Raw genomic sequence first — 25,699 nt, 5'->3', positions numbered from 1 at the left:
ACGATAACATTTTCTAGGGCTATAATAAAAGAACGATTAAGATGGCCAAACAACCTTTTTTGAAAAAGGGATGACACTTTTAAAGTTGTATTTTTTGCCAGTCTCTGAATGAGATTAAATAAAAAAAAAACTAATTTTTTTAGCTGAAAGTAAGGAGTGACATTAAAACTTAAAACGAACAGAAATTACTCCGTATATGAAATGAGTTGTCCCCTCCGCAATCCCTCGCTCTTTACGCTAAGTTTGACTCTTTGCCACAATTTTACTTTTTAAACAATTAAAAGCTTTAGCGTAAAGAGCGAGGGATTGTGGAGGGGACAACTCATTTCATATACGGAGTAATTTCTGTCGTTTTAAGTTTTAATGTCGCTCCTTACTTTCAGCTAAAAAATTAGTTTTTTTTTTTATTTAATTTCTGAACGTTTTTAAATTAATGCATGTTTGGTTTTGGCTCTCCGCACATAAATTATTATAATGAAATTTGTATATTAATTCTTTTTTTTGGCTAAATGGCTTTCTCTTAGTTTTGATCAGACGATTTTGAGAAATAAGGGTGGAGAAGGAAGCCTAGTTGCCCTCGAATTTTTCGGTTACTTAAAAAGGCAACTAGAACTTTTAATTTTTAACGAACGTTTTTATTAGTAAAAAATATACGTAACTTAAGAATTAACTTACGTAACAAACTTTCATAATCTTACATTTTTATTATGTATACGAGGGGGTTTGTACCCACGTTAATACCTTGCTCTTCACACTAAATCGTAAGTTTTGTCCCAATTCTTTAAGAAAGATCCCTGAATCAGAAAGGCCGTAGAATAAATAGTTGAAATTACTAAAATACTTTAGCATAAAGAGCAAGGTATTTATCTCCTCCTAAATACCTCGCTCTTATGCTAAACTATTTTTAGAACCCCTCATATGCGTAATAATCTCTGTTCGTTTTAAGTTTCAATGCTACTTCTTCCTTTAATATGAAAAAACGTTTTCATGTTTATTTTTTCATTGTTTTCTTATAGTAATGCTAGAGATCCTGCGCCCTTGTCATTGAATTTTTCTTTCCCCCATGACAGAGTCCTCCAAGGAAAGATCCTCCAACATAGCCCCCTCTCTTCAGCCCCACCCCCCAAACAAAATAAAATCCCCCTGAAAACGTCCTGTACACTTCCAATAACCATTACTATATGTAAACACTGGTCAAAGTTTGTAACTTGCAGCCCTTCCCCCAGGGATTGTGGGGGAGTAAATAATCCCTAAAGACATAGTTATTATGGTTTTCGACTATGCTGAACAAATGGCTATCTCAAAATTTTGATCTGTTGACTTTGGGAAAAACATGAGCGTGGGAGGGGGCCTAGATGCCTCCAATTTTTTTCGTCACTTAAAAAGGGCACTATAACTTTTCATTTCCGTTAGAATGAGCCCTCCTGCGACATTCTAGGACCTCTTGGTCGATACGATGACCCCTGGGGAAAAAAAAAACAAAACAAAAAAACAAACAAATAAACACGCATCCGTGATTTGCCTTTTGGCAAAAAATTCAAATTCCACATTTTTGTAGATAGGAGCTTGAAACTTCTACAGTAGGGTTTTCTGATACGCTGAATCCGATGGTGTCATTTTCGTTAAGATCCTACGACTTTTAGGGGTATTTCCCCCTATTTCCCTAAATAAGGCAAATTTTCTCAGGCTCGTAACTTTTGATGAGTAAAACTAAACTTGATGAAACTTATATATTTAAAATCAGCATAAAAATGCGATTCTTTTGATGTAGCTATTGATATCAAAATTCAATTTTTTAGAGTTTTGGTTACTATTGAGCCGGGTCGCTCCTTACTACAGTTCGTTACCACGAACTGTTTGATGTGAAGCAGCCATGAAAAAGGATTCAAAGGAATGAGAACTACATGTGAAAGGGATAAAACTAAGGCGGAAAAGGAGTGTTCGCAGCTGTTTTACAGATACCAAATCCTAGTTACGGACTTCTAGACTCTAGAAATGGATGCTAAGCCACAAATAGTTGCAGCCAAGTACCGAATCTTATAGTTGAACGCTAATTACCCGAATATTCGTATTTGAAGAGACAAAAGTCTAGACATGCTAAATATTTTTGGCCAAAACTGGCCAAAAGCATCTGAAGCAGCTCTAAACAAATCATCTTTTTGAATGCTTTTTGGCCAGTCTCTGAATGGGATGTGAAGTGGCGATAAAAGGCATTTAAGGATAATTAAAACTATATGGGGGGGGGGTGTAGTGATGCTTTAAACAAAATTGAAGGCAGAAAACAGCCTGCACATATGTGTCGGCCTCAGGCGGCTTTGTCATGCCCTGAGTTGTTTGCAGTAGCAGTAGGAAGCCAAAATAAAAGTTTGCAATCAGACCATTTAATACCAAACCAAAGTCTTTCCAAAGACTTTGAAAGTCTTTCAAAAAGACCAAAGACCAAGAGATGATTCAGCATTCACTCTCCGTTTCTCATATTTTATTCATTGTAATATTCACGCTTAGAATATAATTACACGTGTATTTTAAAAGAAATATTATAAATGAAAATAAATCCTTTATCACCCTTCAATCTCAGATTCTGACTAGTTTACCTGTGAATATAATCGTTACCGAACCAAAACTCTTTATTCAAATCTCCAAAACCAAAGCGGTAGTCCTGCCATGAAAGGGAGAAATTTTGCATCGGCTCGCCAAAATATCCTCGACGCTGAATTATCTGGAAAAAAAAAATGTGATTATAGGAAAAAAAGAAACTTGTCACAACTTCTTGCAGCTCATTAATGCCTTCATAAAGTCTGAATTCAAATCGTTACCTTTCTTCTTTTTTGGGCACCAAAGCTTTCTGTATGCCCTAAGCCCTTCACAGCTGGGACACGAAAAAGACAAAATACATTTTGCACTGCTCACAATACAAAACAACGTAACTGTCTACATACAATATGAAAAAGAGTAAATAAGCAGGACAAATTTAGCAAGAGCATTTTTTATGTCTGTCACTCCCTCCCTCTTTTTCTGTCTCTTCCTGTCTTCCTGCTATCTTCCTCTCTTGCTTTCTCTCTCTCTTTCTTTCTGTCTGTATGTATGTTCCTCTTTCTTTCTTTCTGTCTTTCTCTCTCTCGCTCTCTCTCTCTCTTTCTTTCTTTCTCTCTCTCTCTCTCTCTCTCTCTCTCTCTCTCTCTCTCTCTCTCTCTCTCTCTCTCTCTCTCTCTCTCTCTCTCTTCTCTCTCTCTCTCCTCTCTCTCTCTCTCTCTCTCTCTCTCTCTCTTCTATCGTGCTTTCCAGGTTTAAAAATTAGGAATACTGTGTATCTATTTATAGTGCCTTAGATACCTCTTTTATTTTCCATAATGGTTTTATTTCATGATTAAATTTAAAAAAAACAAGTTTTTCCATCTGAAAGTAAGGAGCAACGGTCTTTACGCTAAAGTTTTTTAGTACTTAAAAAAAAACTTCTTATTGTTCTAATCAAAAGACCCGTGTGTTTCAAGAGTCGTTCTTAAAGAATCTGGACACAATTGAAACTTTAGTGTAAGGAACAAGATGTTGAGGAGGGGGCAATCCCACTCACATACCTGGTAATTTCTGTTCGTTTTAAGTTTTAATGTTACTCCTTACTTTCAGTTGAAAAAATTGCTTTTTTAAATTTAATTTCTGATCATTTATAGATGATGCCAGGAAATCTGGCTCGACCTTTACGGAAAAATAAACCCCTCCCCAAGAAAATACCCTTTAGACAAATCAATCCCGGTGAAAATTTACCCCGGAAAATTATCCTTAATTTTGCGTGTAAAATTGAGTCGGCAAAGATACAGTAAGACAAATAAAAAGAATTTCGTACATGAGTTCTGTCAAATTCCCCCAGTGTAAAATATTTCCTGAAAAATACACTCTCCCACGGAAACTTCCTACCCATAGAAAATCCTGCTAGAAAAAAGTTCACCCCCCCAAAAAAAAATGTATGCATACTTCTCATAATAAATACTATACGTAAAAAATGGGCCAGTTCTATAACTTAAGACATTTCCCCAAGGGCTGGGAGCTCATGTTGGCCCCAGAGACATATTTATTGGGTCTGTCCACTATGCATAATAAAAAGGCTATCTTAAAATTTTGATCAGACGATTTTGGGCAAAAGGGATGTGGGAGCGTGGGATGGGGCCCGGTTCCCCTCCAATATTTTTACTTACTTAAAAAGGGCATTAAAACTTTTAATTTCCTTTTGAATGAGCATTCTTCTGATATTCTGAAATCATTGGTCAATGCGATCACCCCTGAAAAAAACACACATCTCTGACGTTTCTTCTGGCAAAAATACGAAAATGCCACATTTTTGCAGATAGGAAATTGGAACCTCTTCAGGGTTCCTAATACACAGAATCTGACGGTGGGGTTTGCATAAAGATTCTTCGAATTTTAGGGGGTATTACCCCTTTTTCAAAAATAAGGCAAATTTTCTCAGCGTCTTAACCTTTGATGGGTAACACTAAACTAAATGAATATGATATATTTGGAATCAAACAGTTCGTGGTTACGAACTCTAAGTAGGGAGCGACGCGGCTCAATGGTAATCGAAGCTCTAAAAGCGAAACTTCGATACCAATAGAAATATCAAAAGAATCTGATTTTTATGCTGATTTCAAATATATAAGTTTCATCAAGTTTAGTTTTACTCATCAAAAGTTACCAACCTGAGATAATTTGCCTTATTTTCGAAAAAAGGGGGAAACACCCTCAAAAGTCATAGAATCTTAACAAAAACCACACCATCAAATTAAACATATCAGAGAACCCTACTGTAGAGGTTTTCAGGTCCTATCTACACTAATGTTGAACTTGTATTTTCTTTTGGCAGAAGAAAGATCATGGATGCTTGTGTTATTTGTTGTTTTTTTTTTTCCAGGGGTGATCGTGTCTACCCAGTGGTCCTATAATATCGCGAATAGGGCTTATTCAAACGGAAATTAAAACCACTAGTGCCTTTTTTAAGTGACCAAAAACTGGAGGGTAACTAGGCCCCCTCCCATGCTAATTTTTTCCCAAAGTCACCGGATAAAAATGTTGGAATAGCCATTTTATTCAGAATAGTCGGATAATTTAATAACTATGTCTTTGAGGATGACTTAATCCCCCACGGTCCCAGGGGGAAGGGCTGCAGGCTTTGAACTTTGCCCATCGTTTACATATAGTATTGGTTATTGGGAAGTATATAGATTTTTTCAGGGGATTTTTTCTGGTGAGGAAGGGGTCTGGGGGAGTAGGTTACGTGGGAGGATCTTTCAGTGGAGGAGCTTTCCATGGGAGAAGAGAATTTTCGATGATGAGGGCGCCAGATTTTCCAGCATTATTTAAAAAAAAGAACAGAAATAAAAAAAACAAATCTTTTTTAGCTGAAAGTAAAAAGCAACATTAAAACTTAAAACGAAAAGAAATTTTTAAGTATGTGACGGGGTTTGCCCCCTCGTCAATACCTCGCTCTTTACGTTAAAGTTTTATTTAGTACTTTCAAAAGAACTGTTTATTCTAATTAAACGGCCTTTGTGATTCAGGGGTCATTTTAAAAAAAAAATTGAAATAAAATTCGAACATTATCGTAAAGAGCAAGATATTAACGAGGGGGCGAACCCCCTCATATATGCAATGGTTTCTGTTCGTTTTAAGTTTAAATGTTGCTCCTTACTTTCATCTGAAAACACTTTTTTTTTATTATTCAATTAGCATAATAAGCCGATTCCTTTGATGTATCTATTTGCATAGAAATTCCGTTTTTAGAGTTTCGGTTACTGTTGAACCGTTTCGCTCCGTACTTACAGTTCGTTGCCACGAACTGTTTGAAGACTTTTCTCTCTGACAGTCTCCTTGTTCTCACTTAAGGAATCAGTCTGGTGCGACGGAAAAACCAGACAACGCTTTGAAAAATAAGATAATACTGCATTAAAAAAAAGCCATTTTGTAACTCTCTCTCTTCAAAACGGATTTTAGCAGCATACTTTATCTAACCACATTAAAATTTTTATTAAAAACAATATTAATTATTCTTTTGAGAAAAGATTGCCAAGATAATAATTATTATTACACTCTGAACTACACTCTAGAATTTAAAAAAAAAACCTTTTCTTACAGTATCTTCCTTAAAAAAAAAATTGGGAAAAAATCTTGTATTTCCCTACATTTTGGTCAATTAATGCCACTGTTGCCAAGTCCCTAAAATAATGGATCTAGGGCCCGGGTTGCAAGTAGAGGATAATTAGGTCTAAAAACCCAGAAGATTTGATGAAGAATGTTTGTGCTAGTTCTTTGAATAAATTTAAAAAGTTTTGTATGCATTTGTATAACATAATATATGTTAAAGAAGTCTTCCATACCACTTTATTAATTACCCATCCTATCAAGATTCTATTGAGGACAAAACTTTCCCTTCCAGTTGTTTTTGGGCGTAGATTACCTAACACATTATTTCAGTTTATTATCAATCAGTTTATATATAAGCTTATTAATAAAGTATTAAAAATTAATAATTATTAATAATAAATATATATTATTAATTATATTTATAATAATTAATTATATATAGAAAATAATTGTAATTATGCTTATTAATAACAATCAGTTGATCTTGCTTTCACAGGAAAACTCCTTGATACAAAGGAATGCATATTCGGAAAACGAATGGGACTACATACCCTAAATGCCTATTCCAAGTAAATTTGAACCTATTAACGAACAAGGATTGATCAAGAGCGACTCATTAGCTACAAAACTTTCATGCCTAACATCTAAGTCTAGACTTACCACATAAATCTACACGTCCCCAAAATTAAGATAAAAATTAATTTGACAGATATAGGTCAACATATAAAGTTATATCTATAAGAAAATAAAATATATAGAAACACTAGAAAAGTGATATAGCTAATGCGCCACTTGTTCAAATAGCTAATTTTCTACTTGTTCTAATAGCTACTATAAAATCTTAGGAATCTGGTTAAACTGAGAATATTTAAAGACACTAAAAGACAGGACAGTCACAAATAAAAGTGAAGTTGAGGTCATTGCAGGTTTTTTTTTATTTTTTTTATTTTTACGCTTTTTTGCCACAAAGAACGCTAGCAAGGATGGGATATACCAACCAACTAAAATATAGCACGTTTTACAGCGATAAACCAAGTTTTTGGGTGTTGCAATCAGTGTTATTGGTGAAAATTGGCTTTGTAAGTTTTTTGGCTATTCCAAACAGGGTTCTTGGTGTAAATCTGTTTCGTAAGGTTTTTGGCTATTGAAATCAGGGTGTCTGGCGTAAATTTGTTTCCTAATACTTTTGGTTATTACAAATAGTGATGGTTTCCTCGTCAACTAAAACTGTTTTCTCGTCAACTGTTTTCTAGATATTTTTATTATTTAAGCTTGTTTCACCACAAAAGAATGCAAGGACTGTAAATGCCAATTATTTTAAAAGTTTCTTTTTGAGATTTTGTTTGATTTTTTAATCAATAAACAGGTTGTTGTCTTTTTCTTTGCTTACAATTTTCTATTCTTATCAACAGAAAAACGATACTTAAGATATAATATGAAACTTGAATAAGAAACGAATATTTCGGTTATTAACAAGGTTTTTGACTACTACAAGCCAGGTAGTTGGCATAAAAATTAGGCTAAGTGAACAGCCAAATAATTTCAAATAATTCTGATAATTTCATGGAAAAAATCTAAATAAAAGCCCATTAGATATTTTAACGTACCGGGAAAAGCCTTCTGTAGGCTTTAATTTTATTTGATATTTTATTAGTAAACTAATAATACTACTACTAAAAGCCCACTGCAGCACCAAGCCGCCTTGGGGCAGAATAGCAGCATGCACTCTTCCTCCACCTCAATCTGTTTAAAGCCTTACAATGTGTCTCTCCCCCGAGGTTGCAATTTCCTTCAAACCCTTCTTTACGACCTCGTCTCACCTCATTGGAGGACCAGCTGCCTTTCGTTTTGCCTCAGAACAATCTTTGGCTATCTGCCACTCTTACTCCTTAAAACACGTCCTAGCCATCTCAGCCTTTTTGTTTCATTATAACCAGGGGGATAGAGCTATATGTTTCCACAACTTGTTGCTAGACATTTGCGAGTCAAACAGGAACCTAAAACTGTTTTTAGACAATTTCTTTGAAAAGACAACACCCATGAAGTCTTAACCAGAGCTGCTACCCTGGTGATATATATCCATTGTTAGTCATTGCTTGGATGAATTTTTCTTGAATAACTAGTTCTTAACCGTGCTTTCAAAGTCCAAAAGTCAAATTTTAATCCTCTCCCCGATATATTCTGGGTATACCCAAAGTTGTTAACTATTTGGAGATATATGTAAGTTAAAATAAAGCTTAATTGTATCAGACGTTGACGGCAGGACGTTGACGGCAATATACGTTGGAATTTAGACGTTGGATTTTATACGTTGGATTTCAGACGTTGGACGGCAGGCTTGCTACTTGTCTCTTTAAAAAAGACCTGGAAACTGAGACGTTGATTTGATACCCTTTGTGCCATTGGTGGCTCTGGAGAATTTTTATCCTTTAGCCCTCAGCTCAAGCCCCAAACCTCATCTTGGCGAAAAGCGAGGCCGAGTGACAGAACTTCTTAAGATTTCTCTTTCAAGTTAAGAATAGAAAGTCTTTCACGTTAGAAAGTCTCAAAAGTTAAGAAACAATGGGTGACGTTGCTTTTCTGGCACTTCCAAACTTTGAAAATAGTTTGGACTTGCTTTTGAAGTAATGTAATTGCATCTTGCCGAAGCAAAATCATAGACACAGATAATCAGGAGTAGATACAGGATCGGAATGTTTATATTGAAAACAGATCCTATGTTTCCCTATCCCTGAAAATATAACCAAAGGAACTTGTGACAGTTTCAAAACTGAAAAGGAAAATGAAAACAAGATTTTCTAGATATCCATGATTTAATATTTTCATTAAATCTAAATTCATTAGAAAGGTAAATGTTAAAATAAGTAGCAGAATGATATAGCCTTATATATAGCATATACATAAGGCATTTGGTATTACCTCATATATGGCACTTGTAGTATATTTGATATGGAGTAAATGGTAAAATCAGATGAAAATTCAGGTAGTTTTTGGGATAAAGGCAACTAGGAATTTTTTATCTCAATCGGAAGAGGAGGGTTCGTTTTTCGTTTTTCTGTATCAGAACTTGAAAAGAGAGGGAAAAGGCAATTTCCAACCCAATATTGGGTTGGAGATCCACCAGATACCCTAGGTCCTAGGTTGGAGATGCCCTAGGTCAGAAGGATCCCCCAGAATATTTTAAGAATTGTGGCCTAAATTTTGTGTTTTCATAATTTTTACATTACTTTAAGAATAGTAGCCTAAATTATTTTTTTCCGGTTTTGATCACCCCCTCTTAAAGACTGGAGCTGTGTGCATCTACGGCAGTCAATATATTTCTAAGCAGGTGTAAACAGAAAATATATTAATTGGTTAAAAATAATGACTCTTCTGAGGCTTTGCGATCATTTGTTGGAATATCTTCAAGGTTTTTACAAAATTAATCCAACTATCTGCTGTTCCCCCAACTTCGCTACTTACAGTCCAACCCCCACCTTCTGTTGCCATGTCACAGAAGCGAAGATTGTAATCCCTTCCTCGATCATTTAGCTCCATTGTCGACACTCTATACGTTTTACTCTGACTTTCACCGTTGGTCCTGAGCTCTTCGCAGCTAGTGGGTTGTGGGGAGACTGGGGGAGTGGTTGGTATATATTCTGAATTTGGAAAGGATTCCTCTCGTCCTACTCTTTCCAAGAAAACATCGACTTCCTTTGTTTCTGCTTCTGTAATTATACAAGTTGTGATTAGAAATATCAACAATTTCGTTGCTCACATCACCTTTTTTCTCTCTTACTACAGAGAAAAAGAGAGGATACTTTCAGATAATTATGTAGTAAAACATGAGCTTTAATTTCATCTGTTGGAGCCCATAACAAATTGTAGCAAGCCGGTCACGTCATTTCTTAAGAAATATTCTGCGGATTAGCCAGTGAATAAATCTGAAATTTAAGTTTTCACCTCATTCGCTCTTCGGTGTGAAATTTTTAGCTCTTAGAAATGACAAAATTTTTGAGCCGCAAGATTACTCCAGCATTATAAATATAAAAAAAGGTAAATCCCCAAAGAAGAAATTCACTTTAATTCTTGTATGTTCTGTGCTACATATGCTCCGCAGTGTTTTTTTATCTTAATCTTTTATTCTTTGTTTTTCTCATTTTCAACTTTTTTAAGTCTTCTTTATTTGACCTTTTTAATCTTTAATCTCTTTTGGTCTCTTTAGTATTGTACATTCTCTAGAATAATATTTTATTTTTTTTAATCTTAAATCTTTGTAACTCCCCTAAGATTGTATACTCCCCTTATTTGAACTTTATTTTTCATAATTTAACATCATTTGGTACAAATATATGAGACCAGTCTTAAAATTAGGAATATCAACTTTTAAGTTATTTGACATACAGGACGTAGACGCAGAGAAAGAGCTGTTTGATCTCGGGGTGGCAGAAGCAATAATAACGATACACATTACACGGATTATTGCCATGGACATTTATAACAGCTGCTTACTATTGGCAACCCTGGACATTGTAAGATTGCCCTGGACATGTTCAGATTCTACTAAATGCATCTTTTAGACAAAATTGTCTATTTTGGATATAGTTAGATCAAACATCTATATATGTAAAAATAAGTTGTTTGTCTGTCTGTCGACTGACGTCACTGTCCGCATATGACGTCTGAATTATTTCATCATATACCAATTCAAAGACGAATGTATTCAAGCCGAAGTAGCTGAGTTGGTAAAGCGTTATGTTCCAGGTTCTAGGTCTGAGAGGTTCCAGAATCGAACATTGGCTTTAGCATTAATACAAAAGAAGAAAAAAAAACTAAAAAAGGTAAAGACTAAAAAAAACTAAAAAAAAGTAAAAAACTAAAAACTAAAAAGAAAAAAAAGCTAAAAAACTAAAAAAAACTAAAAAAACTAAAAAACTAGAAAAGAAGAAAAACTAAAAAAAGGAAAAAAATTGAAAAAAAAGGAGAAAAATAAAACTAAAAAAAATAAAAATAAAACTAAAAAAAACTAAAAAGGTAAATGTATTCGAGCCGAAGTAGCTGAGTTGGTAAAGCGTTGAGTTCCAGGTCCGAGAGGTTCCAGGTTCGAACCTTGGCTTTAGCATTAATACAAAAGAAGAAAAAAACTAAAAAAGGTAAAAACTACAAAAAAACTAAAAAGAAAATACTAAAAAAGCTAAAAAACTAAAAAAACTAAAAAAAGTAAAAGCTACAAAAAAAACTAAAAAGAAAAAAAACTAAAAACTAATAAAAAACTAAAAAAACAAAAAAATAAAAACCAAAAAAAAAACTAAAAAGAAAAAAAGGAAAAAAAAACAAAAAATTTATTTCATCATATACCAATTTAAAAACGAATGTATATACAGACCGGGACACAGGGAATATAAATGACGACCGGGACACTCAAAGAGAAATTACAGACTGGGACACTGGGACACCGGGACACAAATGACGACTGGGACGTGTGTGTCGACTGACGTCATGTTTGTGTGTCGACTGACGTCATATTTGTCGACTATAAATGACGACTGGGACACAGGGACACAACTACAACGGGGACGCCGGGGGGGGCACAGGGGGTATATATAAATGACGATGGGGACACAGGGAATGTTTGATTAGCAATCACCATCAACAAAGCTCAAGGGAAATCCTTAGAATAATGAGGTATAGATCTGAATACGGATTTTTTTTTTCCCATGGAAAATTATATGTTGCATGTTCAAGTGTCGGTAAACCTGACAATCTATTTATATGTACAGACAATGGGACAGCGAAGAATCCCGGTCGTCATTTGTGTCCCGGTGTCCCAGTCTGTGATTTCTTTTTGAGTGTCCCGGGCGTCATTTATATTCCTTGTGTCCCGGTGTCCCGGTCGTCATTTATATCCCCCTGTGTCCCCCGGCGTCCCCGTTGTAGTTGTGTCCCTGTGTCCCGGTCGTCATTTATATTCCGTGTCCCGGTCGTCATTTGTATCCCGGTGTCCCGGTCTGTATATACATTCGTTTTTTTTTGTTTTGTTTTTCTCCTTTATTTTTAATTTTTTTCCTTTTTAATTTTTTTTCTTTTTTAGTTTTTTTAGTTTTTTAGCTTTTTTAGTGTTTTTATTAGTTTTTAGTTTTTTTTCTTTTTAGTTTTTTTGTAGTTTTTAAATTTTTTTTAGTTTTTTAGTTTTTTTTTTTACTTATGTCCTGGTCGTCATTTATACTCCTTGTGTCCCGGTCGTCATTTGTGTCCCGGTGCTTTGTTGATGGTGATTGCTAATCGAACATTCCTTTTGTCCCGGTCGCTTTCTCTTTGAGTGTCGTCATTTATATTCCCTATGTGCCGGTGTCACGGTCGTCATTTGCGTCCCGATGTCCCGGTCTGTAATTTCGTCAGTTGAAAACATGACGTCAGTCGACACACAAACATGACGTCACCCGACAGACAGACCCACACACACACACAGACAACTTATTTATATATATATATATATATATATATATATATATATATATATATATATATATATATATATATATATATACTAGCTGTTTGGGTGGCGCTTCGCGCCACCCCAACACCTAGTTGGTGGGGCGCTTCGCGCCCCCCCCCCAAAGCCAAAGCCAAAGCCCCCAAAGCCCAAAGTCGTTACGTGCCATATTAGTTACGTGCCATTGTAGTTGTGTCCCTGTGTCCCACCTGTGAATATAGATAGATTTATATATGTGTTTCAAACTACGTAAAAATTGCGAATATACAACATTCTTGGCTTTCCCATTGTCTGTCCATATACAAAGCCGTATGTACTAATAATGACGTCATATGCAAACGCTCTTTTTACAAACAAACAAACATGCATACACACAACTCCTTTTTATATAGATAGATAGATAGATAGATACAATACAAATTAACTACGTAAAACTTGTGAATATACAACAGTCTTCGCTGTCCCATTGTCTGTGCGTATAAATAGATTGTCAGGTTTACCGACCCTCAAAGATGCAACATACAATTGTACATTGGTAAAGCAATCTGTATTAAGATCTATACCGCATTTTTCTAGTGATTGCCCTTGAGCTTTGTTGATGGTGGTTGCAAATGCTAATCGAATTGGGAATTGCAATCTTTTAAATTGAAAAAGCAGATCCGTTGGAATCATGGGAATGCGAGGAATAAGAACAGCCTCACCCTCATAAGGCCCTGTCAAGATTGTGGCCTCTATTAGGTTTTCCATTGTTTTTTTTACGGCAAGTCGCGTGCCATTGCAAAGCTTTGGTGGGTTGATATCTCTTAAAAGTATTATTGGTACGCCTATTTTTAGTTGTAGCACGTGTGGTGGAAACCCCGAAGGATCTATGGAATTTAAAAATTCAGATGGATAATTAACCGCTTCATTTGGTTCCAAAATACAAATTAACTGCGTAAAACTTGCGAATATACAACATTCTTCGCTGTCCAATTGTCGCTGCATATAAATAGATTGTCAGGTTTACCGACCCTCGAACATGCAACGTACAATTGTCCATGGGAAAAACAATCAGTATTAAGATCTATACCACATTTTTCTAATGATTGACCTTGAGCTTTGTTAATGGTGATTGCAAATGCTAATCGAATTGGGAATTGCAATCTTTTAAATTGAAAAGGCAGATCCGTTGGAATCATGGGAATAAGAAATAAGCGAGGAATAAGAACAGCCTCACCCTCAAAAGGCCCTGTCAAGATTGTGGCCTCTATTAGGTTTTCCATTGTTTTTTTTACGGCAAGTCGAGTGCCATTGCAAAGCTTTGGTGGGTTTACACTTCTTAAAAGTATTAAAACAATATTGTTGATTTCGTGGACGTCTATATTTTTGGGTGCGAGAATCGCTCTTTCACTTAGCCATTTATTATTTTTATAATTTTTTAGAATATTCGGAAATACTTTTTCAATCAATTCATTTTTGGACGTCACTAAATTACAGAAATCAGCAGGTAGTTGTATACGTCCTGAAATTGAGTCTACTGGGAGCTTTCCTTTCCCATTGCCAGCAACTGATCTGAAAATGTTTGACCAGAGTCATCGTTTTGCAATCGGACACGCATATTTGTAGTTAATTTTAATGTTTTTAAGTGTGCCCATAAATTAGAATTTTTCAGGCAAGCATTCATTTCGTCTGCAGGAGTTGATTTAGGTATTATAGGTAATGTTTGCCTGAAATCTCCCGCAAGCAATATTAATGTGCTGCCAAAGGGTTTCGACTTCCCTCGCAATGAGTGTGCACTCATCCCAAATAATAAGTTTGCATTGCTGCAATACTTTACCCATCCCAGATGATTTGGAAACATTGCACGTGGGAGTTTCAGTAGAATGCAAGTTCAGAGGCAATTTCGAAGCGGAATGAGCAGTTCTTCCACCAGGCAGCAATGTTTCGGCTATTCCGGACGACGCAATTGCCAACGCTATATCATTTTTTGATCGAATTGATGCCAGAATCAGTTTTATCACAAACGTTTTACCAGTACCTCCTGGCGCATCCAAAAAGAAAATTTCTCCAACGTTGTTATCGACACAATGCATTATCGTATCATAAATGTCTTTTTGTTCCGACGTTAACTTGGAAATGTTATTTTGTACATACGACAATAAATCACTCGTACTGTAACTTTGTTCACGATCCAATTCTACACATGTCGAAACAGCAGCGATACGGTTAGGTGAAGGCATTCCCAAATCCTGAAGAGGTTTGTTTGCCATACGTACGCACAAATCTTCTATAACAACTAAAGTGTAGTTACAAATTTCTGATGTAAAATCAAAAGTCATATCTGACGTCTCTAACTGTTTTCGATGGAGTATATCTTCGGACATGACGTCAGCCGACACAGAAACATGACGTCACCTGATCCACAGATCCACAGACAGACAACTTATTTTTATATAGATAGATATATATATATATATATATATATATATATATATATATATATATATATATATATATACCTATCTACATTCACAGGTGGGAAACAGGGACACAACTACAATGGCGCGTAACGACTTACGTGCGCGGGGGGGGGGGGCTTGGGGGGCACGAAGCGCCCCCACCAACTAGATGTGGGGGTGGCGCGAAGCACCACCCCAACAGCTAGTTCTCTAAATAAATGCGCCTTGACTGATAGAAGATTTTGTAGATTAACATGAAAAAAGCAGATTTTCTTGATTTCTCAAAAAAAAATAACAAGACGGCATAATAGATAAAATTAGCTTTTTTTCGATGATCGCGGTGGCTGCCCTAGATTATTTATACAGATTTTTCTTATACAAAAATGCAATTTTTCTATCGTATAAGTAGTATCCGTATGAGGCTTTCTGGAACAGCCATAGGGGGTGTAAAAACGGTACTACTTGCCCCTCAAGACCTTATTGCGCGCAACTGGATCTTACGCAATATATAGCTCACCTTTTACAGTATAGTACACCTACGTAATAGGGAGTAGTTTTCTTCAAGATACAGAAGTCTGTTACATAATAGTATCTTTGATTCATTAAAAAAATCTTCAGGAGACCCTTAAGTATGGGCATTGACCCAATAGTTCATCGCCCAACACTTTCATATTTAAAAACCTAAGGTTGTAGGGCAAAACATGTAGGTGCCGGCCAAATCAGGATTTCTTTTGGTTTTACGTAATAGGGTTTTCTCAGTTATGCACAAGATACCAAATTGAGGGTGTTTTTTCTTAAAAGACTAAGGGTGTGGGGAAAAACCTTCAGGGCTCGCTAAAGTAAGGACAAAGTCCAATTGTTCATCAAACAATATTTTCATGCTTCACCCAGACACAGCCATTTCGTGTCAGAAAACAAGGGATGTTTTCCGCCATTTCTATGAGCAGAACCGTTATAAAGAACAGACATCTAATGATTTTCATGGAACAAAGGCTTGTTGGTAAACATAGGGTGTATTACTACTTCCAGGAAACAGAAGCGGCATATGATCCGGTATTCTTCTAACGAGATCTGAGTAATCTTCTATTGTCCGCGGGGGGTATAAAAACAGGTATATAAACAGGGGCACAAACTACTATACTTTGCTTTGAATTGTAATTACTATCTACAGGATTGTTCGTGATTCAAGTTCTCTCTAACTTTAAACAAGCAAATACATCCCGGTGAACTAAAATTTTTATTCTCGACAAACAATCAGGCTACTAATAAACTCTATGCATACATTCTATTGGACCTCAATCAAAACACGCCCGGAGAGTTACGTGTAGTCACGGATATCTTTGACAATGAAATTACTTTATATATACCAGTAAATAGTAAAAAAAGTTTATTAGCTGTCATCATGCCACTGACAAAACTACACGAAGACAAACATTTATTTTTTCTACTATGTAATTCAAAACCACGGCTTAGGAATGCTACACTCAAGCATGGTATTGACAATGAAAACGAACAGAAATTATTCCGTATATGAAAGGGTCTGTCCCCTCCTCAACTCCCCGCTCTTTACACTAAATTTTTTTATTGTTTCAAACAGTAGGACTGTGACAAAGAGTCAAACCTTAGCGTAAAGAGTGAGGCGTTGAGGAGGGGACAGTCACTTTCATATACACGATATCTATTTGTTTTAAGTTTTAATGTCGCTCCTTACTTTCGGTTAAATAAAACTTGTTTTTTTATTTAGTTATGAACAAATGTGAATTAATACAGGTTTTGATTTTGGCTCATCGTAAACGAATAACGTGCATATTAGTTTTTGATTTTTTTTTTTAGCAAACTGGCTTTCTAAAACTTTTGATCGGACAATTTTGAGAAAAACGCGAAGGGGAGGGGGCTTAGTTGCCTTCAAATTTTTGGGTTACTTAAAAGGATACTAGAACTTAAATTTTATTTACGAACGTTTTTATTAGTAATAAATATAAGTAACTTACGAAACAACTTGTATATTCATTTATTTTTATTACGTACTAGCTGTTGGTGAGGCGCTTCGCGCCCCCCCAAGCCCCCCCCCCGCGCGTAAGTCGTTACGCGCCATATTAGTTACGCGCCATTGTAGTTGTGTCCCTGTGTCCCACCTGTGAATATAGATAGATTTATATATGTGTTTCAAACTACGTAAAAATTGCGAATATACAACATTCTTGGCTTTCCCACTACTGGGAACTTTCCGTTTCCAATTGCCAGCAATTGATCTGAAAATGTTTGACCAGAGTCATCGTTTTGCAATTGGACACGCATATTTGTAGTTAAGTTTAATATTTTTACGTGTGCCCATAAATTGGAATTTTTCAGGCAAGCATTCATTTCGTCTGCAGGAGTTAAACTACGTACAAATTGCGAATATACAACATTCTTGGCTTTTCCATTGTCTGTGCATATACAAAGCCGTATGTACTTAAAATGACGTCACATGCAAACGCGTTTTTACAAACAAACAAACATGCATACACACAACTCGTTTTTATATAGATAGATAGATAGATAGATACAATACAAATTAACTGCGTAAAACTTGCGTATATACAACATTCTTCGCTGTCCAATTGTCGCTGCATATAAATAGATTGTCAGGTTTACCGACCCTCGAACATGCAACGTACAATTGTCCATGGGAAAAACAATCAGTATTAAGATCTATACCACATTTTTCTAATGATTGACCTTGAGCTTTTTTAATGGTGATTGCAAAGGCTAATCGAATTGGGAATTGCAATCTTTTAAATTGAAAAGGCAGATCCGTTGGAATCATGGGAATGCGAGGAATAAGAACAGCCTCACCCTCAAAAGGCCCTGTCAAGATTGTGGCCTCTATTAGGTTTTCCATTGTTTTTTTTACGGCAAGTCGCGTGCCATTGCAAAGCTTTGGTGGGTTGATATTTCTTAAAAGTATTATTGGTACGCCTATTTTTAGTTGTAGCACGTGTGGTGGAAACCCTGAAAGATCTATGGAGGCGCAACACATTCCCATTGTTTCACCATTGAACTTCAAGGCCTTGCAATAGGGACAAATTTTAGACATTGTCCCGATTTGAACACATCTACTCAAGCTATAATCGTCGACTGGGCTGTACCTGAATGCCAGGCGATAACTTTCAGGTTGCTCTGATTCCTCGGCACGCTTTCTTTTCTTACTTTCTCTATCAGCAGCAAGCCTGATTTCTTGCTGTTCTTGTGATTCCTCGGCACGCTTTCTTTTCTTACTTTCTCTATCAGCAGCAAGCCTGATTTCTTGCTGTTTTTGTGATTCCTCGGCACGCCTTCGTTTTTCACTTTCTCTTTTAGCAGCAAGTCTGCTTTCGCGTTGCTCTGGTAGTTCCTCGGCACGCTTTCTGTTCTTTCTTTCTCTATCAGCCTCAAGCCTGTTTCCTTGCTGTTCTTTTGATTACTCGGCACGCTTTCTTCTCTGACTTTCTCTATCAGCAGCAAGTTTTTTGGCATGGACTCTTTGAGCATCTTCATTGGCTTTTGCCATTGTAAGTTCATCAGTCATTTTAAACTTAAACATTAATAGATTTCTACGTGAACATATATGTCTTAAATATCTTTAATGACGTCATCGTCATAGCAAAAATGACGACAACTAACTTCATGACGTCAGTCGACACAGAAACATGACGTCACCTGACAGACACACAGACAGACAACTTATTTTTATATATATATAGATATGAGGGAGTTACTTTACGCGAAGATACTTTAACGGGAAGAGCGAGGTGTTGATGACAGGACGAACCCCCTCATATACGTAATAATTTCCTTTTATCATAAGTTTTTATGTTGCTCCTTATTTTCAGTTGAATTTTTTTCATTTAATTTCTCATTGGTTTTTTAAATAATACTGGAACATCCTTCATGGAAATTCCTCCATGGAAATATCCTCCCGCGTAACCCCCTCTCCCTGAACCCCCCACCGGAAAAAATTCCCCCGAAAACTCCCCCAAAAACAATAGGCAATGTTCATAACTTGCAGCCTTTCTCCTGGGGACTTGGGGGTTTAAATCGTCCTCAAAGACATAGTTATTAGATTTTTCGGCTATTCTGAACAAAATGGCTATCAAAATTTTGATCCGGTGATTTTGGAAAAAATGAGCGGCAGAGGAGGTCTAGTTGCCCTCCAGTCATTTGGTCACTTAAAAGGGCACTAGAAGTTTTAATTTCCGTCTGAATTAGCCCTCTTGCAATATTCTAGTGGGTCGATACGATCACGCTTGAGGAAAATACAAATAAACACACATCTGTGATCTTTCTTCTGGCTAAAATAGAAAACTCCATATTTTCGCAGATATCAGATTGAAACCTCTTCAGTAGGGTTCTCTGATAGCTAAATCTGATGGTGTGATTTTCATTAAGATTCTATGAGTTTTAGGGGTGTTTCTCCATTTTTTCGAAAATAAGGCAAATTTGCCCTGGCTTGTAACTTTTGATGGGTAAGACTAAACTTGATGAAACTTGTATATTGAAAATCAGGATTAAAAGCCAATTCTGTTGCTATTGGTATCAAAATTACTTTTTTATAGTTTCGGTTACTGTTGAGCTGCGTCGCTCCTTACTACAGTTTGTTACCACGAGCTGTTTGATTTAATTGAAGGCAATGTTCAACCCCCAGTAGTAGTTAAGCAGCAGACAAAGCAAGATCGTTTACTTGTGTGTCCCAAGCTTTCAAAAAGAAAGGAAGAGATTTAAAAAAACGACTGGTTCAATTGGGTGGTAGTTCTTTTTACTGTTACTGCCTATAATCGCAGGACTTAAACACTATTCTCTAGATGGCTAAGTCTTACAAATTGACGCCAATAGAACTCACCCTTTCTCCAAAAGAGCACTTTGGAGATAATATTGATAGATTTATTAACAATGAGACAATTGCCGGTTATGAAAAATTAATTTTTCTTCAAAATTCCCTTCGGTGTGTCGACAGGCATAAGCCCTACCTTAAAGACCGCTCAAATGTGTCATTAATCAACCTCAAAATGCTGAAATTTCTGAATTTTTGAAAGCGCATAAAGAAGAAGAAGATTTACCTGAAGATTTATCAAGTGGTGTATACCTAATACCTCAGTCTTACCGTGAACAAAATAAAAGACTCTTAACCTAACTCGCTGGCAATGAACAAGTGCAAATTAGGAATGAAGTTTCAATTCACGGCAAGAGTTGCAATTTAATTGATTTGGTATGAGATTTAATTGCAAATGGTAAAATACTTGGATTATTTGATAGTCATTTGTGTAAATTTTTAGAGCCATCAAATCTTATTAGGAATAAACATATTTTAAAACGATTAAGGGAATATGGAGAAACATCAAAAGATACATCGCTTTTGGAAAATAATAGCACACCAAGTGAAAGTGATGATTTAAAAGGTATCAAACGAAAGTGACTTTCCACCACAGTTAGTATGCAAAAGGGTAGCGGGCGCTTCAAATCCCGTTTTCAAAATGGATTAAATCCCATTCAAATTTTGAAACATACTTTTTAGTTTAAGTTCTCCCACCACACTTGCTTGAGTCTCTGGAGTTGAAAAGAAGCTGACAAGAGATTATTTACAGAACGGGCCCAGTTACATTCTTCATGGAACTCACAGAGTTCACGGTAATCATAATTGGAAAACTGAAGTATTTTTCCCATTGCATATATTAAAAGCATATCTTTTGACTCTACACAAGGTTTAAAGACTTTTATTTGCTATCAGTGTTTTTCTTCACTATACATATACCGTTCCGTTGTGTTCAAAGAGAGATAATGAAGTTGCTACATCCGTTGAAATTATCTTGGAACAAGATTCATCCTGAAAAATTCGAACAGATCGGGTAGTGAATCTGTTAATCCACGTGTAAAAAAGGTTTTATCGAAATATAAAACAACACTCTATCATAGTCATAGTCCAGTAAAGGCGGCATTGGCTGAACATTTGATAAAAATAATTCGATCATGTAATCTTAACATGATTTAGATAAAATCATGTTGATTTATAATCAACGTCTACATCGAACACTGTCCAATCTTTGACCCCTTGCAGCTCACCACAGAAACAATACACTTAACATTTTCTTAATTCAATGAAAAGGTTGTGGAGAAGAGAAGATTTAAGGTTGCTGCTGCAGGTCGAATGAATCAAACTACTGGCATTTTGAAAAGGGGAATTACTTGTGTTCCACTGAAATTTCTAAAGTGTAAAAAGTCTTAGACGCTAAAGCTGTAACGTATCGTCTACGTGAAGTGATTGTTCAAGTACGAATTATAAAGAGTGAAAACCTCTGGAATGTATCAAATTGAAAAGACATTAAAGAGTCAAACTCTCAAGGGTAAGAGGCAGTTGCTTGCTTGGTGGCTAGAATAAAACTCTAATTTTTATTATTGGGTTTCCACTGAAGACGTTCACAATACCTAATGATTTTAAATGACATTCATGTCCAATGTCTCTGACCCTCTTAGACCCTCCATTCATGTCAATATCTCTGTCAGTTAATATTAAGAACTGAATTAGGTAGTCCTCTAGAACAAAAAAAGGATTTGGCTGCGATTACATGCCATTTTAGACCCATTCAGTGAGATGGCTGATAGAAAAAATAATTTTGTTTGACCTGATATTGATTGCAATGTTGCTATTCCTAGACAAGGACAATTGGGTCATGAAATAGACTATTACTACGATTGTTCGTCGATGTTCAGCTATGGTCTCAGCAACTGGTTTTCTAAGTTTTTTTTCGCTCTGCTGTATCCCTTGCTAAGAAATATGTTGCTCTAGTTGCCGCAGATTTTGCGCCCTCGGCACTACATGATTGGGGCTCTGGGAAGAATTGTATAAAAAGTGTTTCAAAAAATCTTAAATCGGGCACACGATCCCTCGGCAAGCGATTGAAAAAACGACAAAGCGGAAAAGGTATAAAAAGAGCAAAAACATCTCATCACTCATGAGTCTCAACTCAGACCGGAAGCTTGGCCATCATTCTTGTCAAAGAAGAAAAAGAAACCAAAACTAAAAACTGTTAGATCGCAAAAGGATTTCTATTCCTAGAAATGGCATATCTACCACATAAAGAATTTCATTCTTCAATCACCTCATCTTTAAGTATCTTTAATGTGGAAAATGTTGATGTGAGTGTAAAACATGGTGACTATGAACAGTTTTATCCGCAACAACCACTCTCTGAAAGCTTAAATTTTCAAATTTATTCCATTGAGCTATCTCACAAATTTGACTTCCACATGTATAGAGTTGCAAGTCATTGTTATAAAATCTAACAGTGAAAAACCAATTGCAGCCGAGCGATTGTCCCATGAAAATTGTGAACTAAACAGTTTTTTTAGGCAAATCAGTGTATACATAAATGGAACTCTGGTGAGGACAAGCAATAATATTTCAAACTATACAAGCTTAATACAATTCACTTTGTTGACTCCAATGTCCTATAAGCTATTGAGGGGTTTGGGAATTGGATATGAATATAAAACGAACACTAACAATAGCAATGTGCTTAGAGATGCAACAACTAAAGATTTGCACTTGGCTGGAAAAATAAACCATGAAAAATTTAAATATACCTCAATGGTTCCCTCCAAATTTTAAGATTGACATAAAGCTACAACTTTCTCCGTTCAACTTGATTTTGCGAAAAGAGGAATTAAGAATTAGTGGAAATAATATCAAACTAACAATTCCACGTAAAATCAAAAACCAACAACATATTGCTATAGGTACACGTACTTACACCGATTCGTCATTTATCAATGGCAAGATTTTTTCTAAACTTGCTTTGGCTTTTGTAAAAAGTGCTAGTGCCATAGGATCATGGACAAATTCTCCACGCAAATTTGAAACGGTTGGACTTTCATCTCTTGTATGTAAAGGAAATGGTATTCCACTCTAAAATTTATTCATTAATAAATCACACAGGACACTATATAAATTGACAATACAATCCCTAGACCAAGATTCGCAACTATTTCGAAACAGTATAACCAAAGAAATATCTGTGAAAACTAATGGTATCATTGTATTTGATTTGTCCGGTACTCAAGATATGAGTATTGTCAAAAGGGGCACAGTACGTTTAGAATTCGCTTTTGCTGAACCATTGGAGGAGAGTATTGCATGGATTTCAATAAATCAATTTGAGACCTATTAGGGAAATTACCCGTGATGGCAGTGTACAATTGGAGTTGGCACCACGAACAAAATTCAAATATTCAATGTATCCAATTTGGATCACTACATGCCCAAATACAAAATCACACTGAATACTCTCGGATTTTCTCGAGCACATTCAAAGTGTTAACAATTCCCTTATTCTTGTTAATAGTAGCCCATCAAGTGTAAAGACGCTGTGTATCTTTCATGCGGCGTAGAATATTGAATTTTTCGATCCTCTTGACCTGCCATATAAATTCTACACGCCTGACATTAAAAATTTTCCTGAGCAAAGTGGAAAACCTATTATTCAAAATCTGAAGCGAGTACAAGATTTATCAACCAAAAGCGTTGGTTTTGACGCATTATTATATCATATTTTTTGATGTCGCGGATATACTTACAGTGAATTTCTTAGATTTATGGTGACAATCCTCGATTGAACGATTTTTTAGCTTAAAACACTCTTTCCTACCTATAAAATACAAATTTCAGGGCCCTAAAAGTGAAATGCCTTAAATGTGTTTGTGATTTTGATTATTGATAAAACTTGTATTTGAAAAACTTTTTGTCCTTAAAATTTCTTCTTCCACTTATACGTAACCATCGGTAACGATAAGTTTTGGCAGCTTGTCAGGATTCAGCTTGTATTCAACTTGGTAAGCAAAGTCAGAGTCTCATTTTCTACAATATAATGTAGCTTTACTTTTATTATATCTCTTCGTAATGTCAATAATACTATCTTGTTTCATATTATAAAATTCAAGTGTTTCAATTGACCTATTTGAATCACTGTCACACACAAGATTAGCATATGAAGAATCACTTTTTGTATTAGCCAAATAAAAGCCAGTAGGTTTATAATCGTTGTAGCTGGTATCTTCAAAGCAGTGACGTAGAAAAAAGATTCTCTTGTTATTCCAGCAATTGAAACGTAGACCAGGTTCTTCCTCCAAAAACAATTTAAAACCACGACAATACCAGTCTCTTAAAAATTGAATTAAATCATGTTTAGGGTTTTTTGCAATCATGGTAGAATAAGTATTTTCTCGTTGATCACATTTATCATAGTGACAATCAGAGCACAGGATACCTCTAGGGTCAGAGTCACAAATATTATCAAGAAAGGAATTAAAGTATTTAATTTGCACTGTGTATCCTCTATGCAATATACGAGGATTGTATAATCTACACTTTTCATTATATTCGTCAGCAATAGTACAATTCTCACAGGATGACCCGCTGATCAATGTATCCACACATAATGGACACGTGTAAAACATTTTTCAATGTTGACTTTCTTACTCATAAAAACAAACAGACTTGTGATCAATAAAATGAAAGTCTTTAGTAGAGAAAGTTATCAAATGACGTCACAAAACATGTTTAGATAAAAGTTATTCGACTTATTTCTTATTATTATGCAAAATGGCTGTCTTAAACAAATTTCTAGGTTGTGCTCAAAAGCAAATCCATAATATCCTTTTTCTTTTGTTTCAAATAATATGTTAATAAATTGAGTAAATGTCTTTGGACTACGACGTAAAAATTCCATACAATAACACAACGATGGAGAATTATTTTTCATTATATCGTTAAAAAATTCTTTGACAAAATATTTTTATTGAAGAGAGAACTCTTGAAAATCATCATCTATAATCAAATAGTTCTCCAATGTCATTTTCCGCATGATATTTTTTTGTTTCTCAAATCCTCCTATTTTTAATCTTGACACTCTCACTATCAATTACAGACTAACACGGGTCTGTTCTCTTTAATTACAAACTTACTCCTTTTCTGTAGATTGATTCAGATTGTTGTCTTCAATATATTTCACTATCGCATTTACTCCGTCTCATAATCTTTGTGTATGCATTATATGCACTTTTACGGCAAAGCATAATTGCTCTTCCGACTTGAATTTACTTAATAATATTACATATCGCGAAAATATTTTGTCCCATCGTATGGTTAGTCAGCAATGCCTTGTAATTTTTACTGCTATGTTTGGTGCTCTAGGTTTCATTTCACCATTGCTAGCACCTTCAATAACCAATAGAGTAAAAGAATCCATTAGAGAAGGATAATGTCCTCGATATTGACATAATGACCTCTTTTTCAATACTGAGGTGAGTGAACAGTAAGATCTAACAACTCATGTCTCTTTGACCTTCAAAAGCAGTTTTTGCCGGATTATAAAGGTCTACCGGAACCAAAACAAGTCCACTAAGATTGTGTAATCTTCACCTATAAATATCGGACCACGATCGATTTTTTACAACTGGGACTTCCCCACTTGACTAATAGACTCTAACAAGTCTTATTACGTAGCAAATAAAGAAATAATGATTTGGTGGACCCTGAAGATATCTTCCTACACCCTTATATTTTTTTAGTAATTTATACATGCATTATTTATAAAACATTCCCTATTAGGTAGATGTACTATACCGTTAGAGGTGCACTATAGTA

The 25,699-nt window shown here is 35.6% G+C and overlaps 1 protein-coding gene across 1 annotated transcript in view; it reads right to left on the bottom strand.

Annotated features, from left to right (window-relative positions):
- LOC136030424 (angiopoietin-related protein 3-like) overlaps nt 1-25,699 on the bottom strand; it is a 65,529-nt gene that overhangs the window by 7,970 nt on the left and 31,860 nt on the right. The window contains exons 6-7 of the mRNA XM_065709393.1: nt 9,595-9,839; nt 2,595-2,719 (exon numbers count right to left, since the gene is read on the bottom strand). Of these exons, the coding sequence (XP_065565465.1) occupies nt 2,595-2,719; nt 9,595-9,839 (370 nt within the window). The remainder of the gene's footprint in view (nt 1-2,594; nt 2,720-9,594; nt 9,840-25,699) is intronic.

This window comes from Artemia franciscana, chromosome 8 (assembly GCF_032884065.1).
Source record: "Artemia franciscana chromosome 8, ASM3288406v1, whole genome shotgun sequence".
Lineage (NCBI taxonomy): Eukaryota > Metazoa > Arthropoda > Branchiopoda > Anostraca > Artemiidae > Artemia > Artemia franciscana.
Note: the sequence above shows the minus strand (reverse complement) of the source record. Positions and strands in the feature narration are given on the sequence as shown.